This window comes from Egretta garzetta, unplaced genomic scaffold, assembly GCF_000687185.1.
Source record: "Egretta garzetta isolate BGI_Z169 unplaced genomic scaffold, ASM68718v1 scaffold161, whole genome shotgun sequence".
Lineage (NCBI taxonomy): Eukaryota > Metazoa > Chordata > Aves > Pelecaniformes > Ardeidae > Egretta > Egretta garzetta.
Genome location: NW_009258754.1, coordinates 396,460 through 409,081, shown reverse-complemented (window position 1 = coordinate 409,081; position 12,622 = coordinate 396,460). Strand labels below are relative to the sequence as shown.

At 40.6% G+C, this 12,622-nt stretch overlaps 1 protein-coding gene across 1 annotated transcript in view; it reads left to right on the top strand.

Moving 5' to 3' along the window:
• NYAP2 (neuronal tyrosine-phosphorylated phosphoinositide-3-kinase adaptor 2) overlaps positions 1-12,622 on the top strand; it is a 140,926-nt gene that overhangs the window by 98,111 nt on the left and 30,193 nt on the right. Inside the window, exon 4 of the mRNA XM_035888871.1 lies at positions 7,575-7,787. Coding sequence (XP_035744764.1) covers positions 7,575-7,787 — 213 coding nt within the window. The remainder of the gene's footprint in view (positions 1-7,574; positions 7,788-12,622) is intronic.

The window sequence follows — 12,622 nt, the reverse complement described above, 5'->3', positions numbered from 1 at the left end:
AGGAAGCTTGACCAAAAAAATGTTGACAAGTTTAATATAGTCAGCACTTCTATGAAAGATTGATATTTTTGAAGTGAAGCTTTGAAACTTAAGGTCATGAACTTTCTACAAAAACATTTTTCTTAAATTGTCTGTGTATTTTAGGTTTTTTGGCTCACCCTTGCCTACTGATTTCTTGCCATATTGTGCTAGGATGCGTGCAGTGCCCATCAAACCATCGCTTCCTCACCGAAACACGAAGACTATGTATTTAAGAACCTGAATAACAGAATGAGCGTGCTGTGAAATGAACAGTGTTGGGAAGGAAAGCAATTAAGTGAGAGTAGGCACCATCTTTCTTCAAACAGAATGCTAGTAACAGTTGGGCAACCTTTTACAGTCACTGATTTCAATAGTTTATTTGCATGTTTCATCTAACTGTTTTCTTTGATTAGCATTGAGTTTAGGCTGGGGATGGCAGTGTATGCTTGTGTTGCATATATGTGTTGCTAAGTAATCCAAGGGTAGTGTCAGTGATACCAACAGAGGAAGGTGGGGGAGAGAAGAAAGTTTCATGAGATGGCCACATTCAGACTTTTCAAACTTGTCATCTTCCTTCTTCTCCTGCTTAAATCCTATTTGCTGCAAACGGACATAGACCATGTACGTATCCATCCATGGGCATGAAATTTATGTGCACACATTTAATTATTTGACTGAAAGGTCAGCCTGGATTATCAGCAGGAGATCTGGGTGCACAAACTATGTAAGAGAAATGTTTGCAGCTCACCAGTATCAGCTATGCTGTACATTCATATGAATCCACGTAGCTGTCTAGCCCCAGATAATAACTTCTGGAAGGAAAACCCTTGCTCTACTGAAGTAAGTGGCAGAATTCTCTTTGCCTTGGTGTGCTTAGGTTTTTGCCCAAGAAGGCACTGGGAACACAGAGGTTTCTGTTGAGGTTCTCCTAAGTGCAAGTCACCAATCCCAACATTGAGAGCTCTTGAAAGGAAAATAAAAGAAAAATATGCAGTGAGTATCAGAGAATAAATTGTTCTGCTTAATTATGTAATTGTGACTGGTCCGAGGTAAATAGCAAACCTGTAACGAGCTCCAGAAGATTATCCTTTCCAAGACTGCTCTTTGATTCAATGGTGAGAGTCCCAGGATGTTGTGTTTTATTTGCCTTGGTAATACATCTGTACGATGTGTATCTTCCAGATGTGGCCTTCTCAGTCAAAGGATCAGGCTGTGAGATGATCTGCAGCAGAATAGGCACACTTGAAAAATCAAACGTAGTATTGGAAGAAGTTAAGAAATTATCATGGCTCTATTGAAAACAGGACATGTTACATTGTCATTGCTTCTATAATATATGCCAAAATATAATCATCTTGGATCAAATGGCTCTCCTTATGTAAGACTGAAAAGGGGTTTTTCTGTATTTCAGTAAATCATCAATATGCAAGAGGATTTTCCTCTTTCTCTAGGATATCAATGTTAAATGGGCATCTTGCCATGCAGAATTTTTAAAACTTCCATCTTTTAAGTGACTGATAATGCCAGCTGAAGTTTATTGAAACTTAAAGAATTCTATTCTATTTTTTTTCAATCACATTATAACACTCATAATTTTCATTGAATATTTTTATTCTAAAGTTTTGGATGATCTTCTGGTATAAAGCTAAATCTTCTTTTGTTAGTAATTAATTGCAGTGTGGGCTTTTTCTTTTCCTGTCTTGTTTTCCTAGCAGGGATTGCCCACTTAGCAGCTTTGGGCTAGCCACAGAAAATCAACCAAATGCATTTCTTCAGCAATCCCTCTTTCCCCTCCCTTCACTGTCTGTAGCAGGCAGAGCTGAGCTTTGCAGGTCTGTAGCAGGCAGATGTGATCTCCACTGGATTTCACCATATAAAACAAAACAAACCCCACACTGCTCACAGAAACATGTGCTCAGCGAACACTGAGACACATTTCAGCCATATCTCCTTAAATGTTAGATGGTCTGTGAGACTCTTCCAGGCTTTCTATTGATTTTGCATGGAACTAGGTCAGAGCTGCTTTTAATTGAACAAGCTGGCTGCTGCAACTCTCACTTAACTGTAAAAAAAGGGTATTAAAAATTGATATTCAAAGCAAACTTCTGCTTAATTAGCAAGCAGATGAAGTCAGAATAGACAAACCACCATAGTTAATAAAGATGAGGAAATGGCTTTCACTGACAGTATAATATACTCCTATATTTGGGGAAAAATGCTTAAGCACTGAGCATTATCCGTGTTTCTTGCACGTGGTATTATATAGCCTGTTAGTTTTCTTTGTGAGAGGTTGGTATAAACTTACAGCTGTGCAGATCACACAAAACACCACACATCAAGAAAACCATTAAGGGGCAGCTCTGATTTTTAAATGTGTAATAAAGGTAAATAAAAATCCCTGGCGTGCAGAAAGAAACTGTGGGATTCCTTCAAGGGCTTAGTATAGCTCTACACCCAATGTCCATGGAAGTGGTCAGTCTGGTGGGATGGGTGCATGCTGCTGTCATGCTGGCAGTGTTACATGGGACACTGGTGGAGCTCTGCCTGGCCTTTCCTCTGGTCAGGACCCAGGGTTAGACATGGCTCGCTGAGCTCAGCAGCTCTGCCCAGGTACCAAGGTAGCAGCTGAAGCCTGGGACGTGTCTCTGGTAGCTGTGATCATCACGCACACGTGCTGGCTGCAGCTTAATCCCTCCAGAGGCCAGGTGTGCCCTTGAGGATGCTCTGCGCTCCTGCGCCCTTGGCCAGGTTCGTGCCCACCTTGTGGCTGTACGAGGTGAGGTCTGACATGTCGGGGCTGGAGGAGATCAGAAGTTCTGATTCACATCTAAACCCCACCCCACGTGACTTACTTTGCTTTACACCTGTGCGCATATGCTGAATTTTAGACTGTTAGTAGTACCATTTACTTCCCACAGTATGCGAGTGCTGCCTAGAGTGATGTATTATTTATTTAGGTTTATAACAAACACACAGAAAAAAAAGAGTAAATGAATAATGCATGGATGATTAGCTTACACATTTCAGCTCACAGCTGAGACATGGCGGAAAGCAACCCTCAAAGCAATCCTTGAGACAATTGCTTTTCTTTCTTACCCAAGCTGTAGTAAAGGTTCTGCTGTTTACCACTTAGCATTACACTAAGAAGCCACCAGAACCTGAAATTAAGTTGTGCTTAAAGGCAGAGTGGCAGACCAGCCACAGAATGTATATCCCTTTGAATGATAGCTTTTCAGGTAAGATGTTTTCCATAGCTGTATCTTTCAGTTTGCTTTGGTCCAAGTTACAGCTGACTAACTCAGTTTGTTTCTTACTTTCTTGAGCATTTTCAAGCATTTCAGTACCACAGCTCACGTGCCAGCCTTGCCTGGTGTGCAGCTGCTAGGGGACTTTTCATAGAGTGGAAATTGTGCATGTCAATTATTTGTAAAATATGTTCTCTCTAAGAAATTTTAGTCATCATCTTATTCTTGAAATGGAAAAGCCTGAGATTCAGGTAAAATAAATAAGAAAAATGCATATCTTTGAATATTGAAATACAGTGACACCTGGAAGTGCTTGAAACATTTGAACGCCTTTATGGCAGTTCAACCAACTGTATCCATAAATATTTAAAGCAGTGAATTATTTCTTGAAATTTACATTTTTATGTACTATTTTGGCTTACGAATTACTGAACAATAAAGATGCTTTCCATAATAATTTCAGCTTTCAAAATACAGCACTTGACTGTGAAAGATTTGCCTGTGGCCATCATATGATTGAGTGAGCTCCCAGCATACCACTGAGCTTCAATATCTCCTACCTCCAAATTAAGGTTTTTAACAGCATGGGGTAACTTAGATCCCATCTGTGTTTCTGCACTTCTCAAGTAAAAAATTTTTTAAAAAACTGTGCAGCAGCTACTGTTACCTTTCAGCCAAATATATATATGCCTGGTTAGAGTTCATGTTTTCAGTATGGGATCAATGTGAATAAAGTGGCCATTTAAATCCTGCTGTAGCTTTTATAAAGGGCTACCCTGTTTTAAAATACACTGGTTTGATTTTCAGTTGATGGTAAGGTCACCACCCCATAGGTAACCATAGCCAGCAGCTACACGCACATTCTGCTGTCTGCCAATGCCTCGTGCCTGCCTGCAGGAGTGAGAACGCAGAGCAATGAACATGCTTTTATGAGACACAATAATTTCTGCCACTGAGCTTGCTCCGTGGAGCTGCATTTGCAGCAGGGAGTAGTTGACGGTATAAGAACATCCAAGTGGCTGGGGCAGGCGACAAAAAGGTCCCAGTAGTGCGCTGTGACCTGGGAGGGGAGCGTTCTGCGTTTCTGGAGCTGTCATGGGCCCGTGAGAACTGAAGTGCTCTTTCAGTCGAGCAAGAACAAGCACAGTGATTTTTTTTTTTTTACTGAATTCGAGTATGATTCCCATTGACATTTATTAAGGGAGCTGAAATTATTCTAAAATCCTCCGCAGAATATTTGATCAAAAGCGAGGCATTAAATGTTTGGGGGTTTTTTCATTATTGTATGTATTTGCAAGTGAGCAGGAAAGTAATATTACAGAAAACTATATAAAACACTGGCGTGTTGTTTTTCTGACTGTGTATCAATGTTAGCGATAGTGATCACCAAATAATAATGATTCAGGCTCTGTGATGGCTTGCATGACATTATAATCTGATTCAATCTGCTTTTCATTTTTAGGATATATTACTTTTCAGATAAACTGAGAACTGAAAATCCCCAAGAAAGGATAGTGGAATGTAAATTTACGAAGTCTAGACAGCCAGCTGAAAACTGATTTTCTACACCTTATAAAGAAGTAGACTCTAAGCCAAATCTTTATTTAGTCTGAATATTTCCAGAGTTTCCAGCTGGTTGCAGAGAACTGCTTGTGCTTTGATTCAGCTGATAATAAAACTAAGAATGCACAAATCATTTTTATCAGGCAACAAGTACAAATGCTTCCCTGTTAAGTAAACTGAAGTGCATAAATCCTTAGCTCCACACTCAACCAGAGTGTTTCCACTGCCGCTAAGGGCTGGCTGCGTGAGCGTGTGAAATTTCAAGGGGCAGTGTTCAAGAAGTGTCAATGAGGCACACACAGAGAAGGTTTGTACTGAGGTAGTCACAGCATTTCCAGTAGCAGCTGAATGACATAGTAAATTAAATCTATTGAATGAGGCATTAAGTTGGTGGGGCACTAGCAGGGCCAGATTCTGACTTTTTTTAAAGCGTATTCTATTCTTTTGGCTTTCTCTTCATTTTGCTGGAAAGGAAGAGCTGCAATCTAGACAGCATCCTGTATTGGTGGGAAAGAGGGTAGTGTGCATTTCCAAAGAATTTTGAAACTCTGTATCTTTCCTTTTCCTAGATAACTGCTATCTTAAAGAAGTGAATGTTATTGGTGTAAAGAAAAAATTCAGATATGATTGCATGTATCTGTTATATGAAAAAGTACATAATTATTTTTGATAGATCAATGCTCAGAAAAAATGAGAGATAACTGAAACAGTTCAAGTCTAGTTATAATTTGGGCTCTACATCTCTTTGCATGGCTCTTTGTATTAGCAAGTCTCTCTACGCAGTCACAGACAGAGCTGTGTTACAGACATTTCGTAGCAAAGGTCCCTGAAAGGCAGATGTCATGTTATATCGATACAGACTGTTATTCAACCTTGTACCCTGCTAGGGTTACCAACTAGGAAAAACAAACAGTTTGGATTTTCATTACTGTGTCTTTTTGCATACATTAAAGTAGGTAAGTGACCTAAAGTTCAAGGGAGAAGTTTGATTTTTGAAGGTCTCTGTCACATAAAATGTCACTGAATCCCATTTACGAGACTTGCTAAACTGGGGTCGTTTTATCTTCTTCTCATGGAGTGTTACTACTGTGAGTAATTAAAAAAAAAATCTTGAAGGTTGTGGTATGATATCCTTAACATTAATTTTTAGTATTAACTGATAGTAATTCATGAAATACACTAACGATTACCTATTGCACTGCATATCCAGTTAGAAGTTTTTACATGTTTCCTATATGGCATTTAATTGAGGAGACTTCAGGCTGACTGTGTTGTTGCTGATCAAGTTCTTCTGCAGACTGGAATGTCAAAGAACTCAAAACAGCATCAGATTTTGTTACCGTTGTGCATAGGTGGGCTCTCTCCTATACCATATAGATACCTCATACTGCATCTTCCACTCTTTGTTGTAGCAAGGGTAAACAGCGTGTGGATTTTTGAGCCACAGCCAAATTAAAGTGGTTTGAATGTGGTTCTTGTTCTAGGACTATATCATCTGAGTGGCAATTCCTGTTGGATAGGCCAGTTCCTGGCCATGGGGATAACTGGGAGAGGAAGTGACTGCTGAGACAAGTTTTGCCATTGCATCTCTGGCAGTCCTGCACAGCCAGGCCACTGCCATTCGGCATGGGTCCCCTGGGGAGCTGTCGTCATCTCCTGCCTGCGAATGGCTCCTGGCATTTTCCTTTTGCTTGGCTGTCCCACATCTTGTAATGTCCCTTGTAGCCACAAAAAGATTTTGAGATAGGGCTCACAGGAGTGTTGTCTATCTCTATCAAATGCGAATTTCAAGACTGTAGATGCATACAGAAATTAAGGTACATAAGGGGTTTGATTTATAAACCTGAGTGACTAGAACTGAGCGTATCACGTAAGGATGTTTTTGGGCTTAAGTGTGTGGTACAGAATTCCAAACGCAGAGGGGTATATTTTATTTTTTTGCTAAAAGGAGGCAAACAATTCAGCAAGCTTTGAATAACTGATTAGCACAGTAATTAGCTGTTACAACTAAAAGCAATCTAATGTTTCTTCTGTATCTAGTTTTTTGTGTGAATTTTTCACAGCTACAGATGGAAAAGATCAGGAATTAATTTTCTCCATGCATTCCTCAACCTGTAGGAAAAGAAATGAGGGTCTCAAGAAAAGAACAGAAAATCACCAGCCATGAAGAAAGCAGACATCACTGCTTCACTTGAAAAATCATTCAGTTGTTGTTTGAATTTCTCCTCCTTGTATTGCAAGCAGAAAGTCATTTTCTGACTCCAAGGATTAACACTCCAATATTCACACTGGACAGTTTTGTGGATTGTGTGCTTTTTAATGGAGCTTATGAGGAGTTGCTTGCACAATATTGCCTTAGGAGAGCACTCCGTAGAAAGTGCCTGAAGAAGAACTTGTTCCCAATGAAATGACAGCTGAAAAGAATTCAAGTATTTCAATGAATTGTTAATAAAAGCACAATTTGGAAGGATACCATTTTCAAAAATATTTTCCTGGCATATAAAAGTTGTAACAGGAAAGTTACATTTCATCCACCTGCTGGATTGTGTATGGTTTTAATAATTAAAAACTGTATGAAACCTATATAAACCATAGGTTTCAGGCTGAGACAGTAAAATTGTGATATAAATTGCCCTTAAAAGATTTATGATTGGTATATGTGAAATATTGAGCAAAAGATTGTTCTGTGACGTGGGTAAGTTAGCAGATACTCCATAACGAAATGTGCACTTGTATATTTTGTAGAACCACTAGATGAGCTGAAGATCAGAAGTCACAGCACTGAACCACTACCAAAGCTGGAAAACAAAGAGAGGGGAGGCCATCATGGGACAGCTTCCTCCAGGGAGCCAGGGAAAGCTCAGGAATGGGATGGAACGCCAGGCCCACCCATGGTGTCCAGCAGGCTGGGGAGATCCTCTGTCAGCCCAACCATGTTGGCTGGAAGCAACAGCTCAGGTATGTCAAGTAGCAGAGCCGGGAAGATCTCACGAATCTTCTTGTGAACTGAAGGATCTCTAAAGATGCACAGATGTAGGTAAGCATCTGGATGCTTTAGGCTTCCAAACATCATCTAGAATCTGTCCTGCCCGTTGACTGCTGCAATAATAACCGTTGTGCTGTTTGCTTGTGCTTTGTATGGGAACAGGATTGGGATGGTGGCAGGTGATACAAGCATGTAAACATCCATTCATTTATTTTAAAAGAAGTAAGCAATTCCACTTGACATTGAAAAGGGACACTATGGCAAAGACACCCCCAGGATGGCACCTCAGAGAATTTCGTAAATTCAGATATCATGTACAGTAACAAAACCATACAGTGCAGAAACAAGGCTGTCTTATTGATATGCAGAGTGAGTGGACACAGGCAGCCTTTGCTTTATGCTTGTACATAAATTTCTAGAAAAGTGACTATGGATTTCAGAAGTCTGAAATTCATACCTGTCCATTTTAGTCATCAAATTTTATATATATAAAATAGTGAATTGCCATAAACTGTGAAAAACGATGCAGCCTTATTTATAAATTGACTAAGACAAACAGAACTAATACATGAATAGACATCAATAAACAGATACGTATAGCTCTGGCATAAGCACTGCATTGTTACTTCATTGATTATTGGTTGGATTGTCAAAAATACCCACTTTAAAAACAGTTGGCATATATAGTACTGGAGCCTCATGGTCAATGTTCAATAAGCATAAGACCATGAATGAGCTACTCGAGCAAGAAATTATTTCTGCACAAGAGACCTGCTGGGCAGTCAGTGGCAGAGATGAGTCTTCACAGTGCTGAGCTAGCAGATGTGCTTGTCCTTCACCCAGAGCATCACTTCCCTGTGTGATAATTTTCCCTGCGTTGCTGGAAATTATACCTGAAACTCAGTATATAACTTGAATTGGCTTTGCTGATGTGATGTATCATTTGCAGCAATTGTCAAGCTTTTCTTGCTACAGACCCCCCAAATAGACCTTCCTGGGGCAGCAAAAGTGACTTTTCTGCAAATCTCACGACTCTAGCACAGGTTATTTGGGTGTTACTGCCTTTTGCTTACTTGTCTATTCTCAGAAAGCATCCTGGTAGGTAGGAATTTTCCAGATTAGCTCATAGCTTGGTTAAAAATCCTGTTCCCGGCTTTTTAGAGCGTCATCTGTGCTAACACAGGTAAAAGGGTGGGTTTGAAGGTACCACATCAAAGTATCGGGACATCTGATAATTAGACCAAAGGTGTGTACCGACCTTTTGAGTTCTGCAAGATGACAATACGGAGCAGAATGGAAGAGAAATGAAAATTAAAGAGTAAGTTCTTAGTAAAATACAGCACTTCTGTCCAACTTTCCTGCATCAGTTTTATTTTAAAGAGTTGGTTGATCTCCAAAAGCAGAGAAAACATGGCCTCAATCTTCATTTGGCATCAGCAAACTGTAATAGTTGTTGAATCATGCCTTGATTTACTTAACTGCGACTTTGTCTTACATAGCTGGGACTGTCAAAGAAAAATTATGGAAATATTTTATTGGCTGAATTTTTACTCCTTTTTTATGATTAAAATCTGAGAGCTGATTATGATTTTTCTTTCCCTGCAGTTTTTATGACATTTCATTTGATGAATATTGCCTCTCTTCTACCATGGATATTTTTTCCCCTGTGCCTCAAGCTGTTGCCTGAGCAACATGTTTTACCTTTAATCGGAGGGGCATTGCATTCAAAATGTTGTACACAGTTCTCCTCAATGAACTTGTACATGAACTGAAGCGGTTCATTCTCCACAATTAAATTAGAACTGTAACAGAATGCAAGAAGAGAGATTTCATACATCTGTATGGTTACAAGTGCTTTCTGGAGTCAAGGACATAAAGTAATTCTGTGCTAGGAATTTAGAACTTAGATTTACCCCAGGACCAAATAAAATGAGGGCAGTCCCCAGTACGCTCGTCGTTGCTGTTGCTTTCTTTCCAACATCATAGATAAGAGAAAAAAGGCTACTTTTCTGCGGACGTGTCCTTGAAACACCACAGTTTGCTGCCTACCTCCTAGTTTGCACTAGTACAGGCATTTATTAGGGCAGCGTTGGAATAATTTAAAGGAAGTGGGGTTGAATTGCTCTGCTGTAAAACAGAAAGGACATGAAGGGACTTCTCATGTGCTCCAACAGGCAGCTCTGCTGTGGCTAGACTAACTAGCAACTGGAGTGGTCTGAGTGAATACCTGAGTGAGAGTACTGACTTTTTGTGGGTTCTCCCCATCTCTGCACCTTCTAGGAAGATCAGGTGAGGAATGAGCTGCCTCCAAACAGAATCTTGAGCTTTCTAGTCATTTTGTTCAAATGAGCCTGGCCTGTCAGGTGCACATGGGTGTCATGGTCTCTAATGCCTGATTGTTCTCTCATCTGTCACATAATTTGTCAAGGCCACTTTCTGTTTCCTGGCATCCTATTGTTTCTTATGGAAAACAGTGTAAGTGGTTTGGGGACATGCTGGCATTTAGGGAAGTCATTGCAATTGTAGTGAACAGCCAAACGAGATCTGTGAAACAGAAGGCTGTGACAACTTCACTCCAGGAGCTTTAAAGAGTATTTTCTGGAATGTTGCTGCTTTTTTCCTAACTGCAACAATGAAGCATTTTGCATTGCCACCTGCTGCTTAGAGACTGGCACTGCGCTGCCTTTTAAATCTCAGGTACTTTGCTCTGTTGTTGAGTCCTGGTTTTGAATCAGCACCATCAGCTTGTCACTCAGCCAGCTCATAAGTATTCTAGCTGAAAACATTGTAGATAATCAGGAAGGTAGTAAATGCTCACCCTTCATTGGAATTACTGGCTAGCAATGTGGATTTGCAAAAGTAATGAATAGTTAAGTTCAAGCTCTGTGGGAATGGAGCAATGCCTGCGAAGCCCAAGGTGCAAGACGCACTCATTGGTACAAGAAGGGAGTAGCGGCAAAGTACCAATTCACGCTAGCTAGGGCTGCTTCACTCAAAGACGACTGAGTACTCCCACTAGCCCTAAATTTTCTCCTCACAGGCAATATCAGAGTATCACTGTGCTACCAAATCCTCAAGGATTCTCCAAATGAAGGCAACTTAATGCTGGAGGTATATGTTACTGGGCAGCCTGCCCAGCAAGGTCCAGCCCAAGATGCGATGCTTGCAGACTGTGCCTACACTGGTCATCCATGTTCTCTGCACATGAGCTCTTCCCTAGCAGCGCCTGCCACCTAAAGTAAAACGAGTAGTACTGGGAGCTGTACACTAAGGGCATCAAGCCAGTGCACCGTGAGCCAGGTGTGTGATCCTCAGGGTGTAGGATCACAGAGTGGCAGAGCCTGACTGTAGAAGCGCACACTGCTCTCTGCAGCAGTGGCGTTACAGCTGTTTGGAACAATGCACAATTGTTCTTTTGAGCCGGAGCCCCAAGATTGACAGAAGCCCATGCCAGAAGCTTCAGAGCAAAATAGCAAGAAATTTTAAGGAAAAAACAGTGCCAGTAGGACATGATTATTCTTTACCATATTGCCTCAGTCATTGACCTAGACCTGAGACATGACAGTTCAGAACAAATCTTAATTTAAAACATACCCTATCTAATACAGATATGGTTTTTCTCATTACCTGCCTTGGTTCTGAGACCTGCTAAGCTTTTGACCTAGTAACACTGAGTTCCACAGGTTCAGTGCTCCCTTTCTGAAAAACAGTTCAATTTGACATGCTGCTGTGCTACTTCAGCACTAAGTGGTTTCTGCAAGTGAAGTACTAAATGCTTTTTTTTTTAAGTGACAGAACACAATATAGTTTATTCCACTTTAAGGTTTCATAATTTCAAGTTAGTTTCAGCTTACTCATCTCTTTTTAGGAGACCAATATGGCCAGGCCAGTATGATGATAATAGGTGTGATTCATTTTTCCAGTATGCATTTTTCTTTTTCTTGTTTTTTTCTTTTTTGCATGTGATTACTCTCAGCCTGTCACATCGCCTTGTTTAATTCAAAACGTGTTTCTTGGCAGCTGTAGCAAATAAGTAATATTTCTCTTTTCATGTGCAAAGAAGAGACTGTGACAGGATAAGAAGCTTCTCCAATGTAAGTGACAGCCAGAGTATTTTTTTGAATTAAGATTAGGAGAGGCAGAACGAAGGCTTCCTTGGATGAATAAAAGAACTCGTCCCGTTAAGATCCAAAAATAAAAATCATGCAGAGCTGTTGTATTTCTGGAGAATATATAAAACCATAGCGCATTGGTATAAAACTGATCAAAAATATTTCCATAAAACCGTATTGCATTTCAGCACTCTGCTTTATTGAGGAAAATCCAGCAACACCCCCTGCCCCAAATGCAACCAGCCAAGCCTCTACATCTTTAGTTACGATGACAGCACTTGCACTTTTGGAAAACAGGTCACTTATGTGAGTGCTTAAATACATAATTAAGTGCACAATTTTAAGGCAATCCTATTTGTGTTTGGAAAGCCTGTATTTCTGTATTGGATAGTCTGACCTAAAATTCTCATCCTTAATGCTGTCCTTTGGGGCTGTCTGCTTATGTCCATGTGCAATCCTACTGGCATTGTCAGGACTCGGCTTAAACCTGAGAGTCCAGTAATGCTGGTCCCATTGCATCTGACTACATGTGTGTGTTTACTTCAGGCTGAGGTGGCTGCGGTCCCAACCACTAGCGTTGTTGGGAGTGCTGTGGCTGCTGCAGGTGACATAACAGGGGACTGAGACACAGCTGACCCGCCATGCCCTACCAGCATTACACTGCATCAGCACCTGGCTCCTGGAGGGGGTTCAGG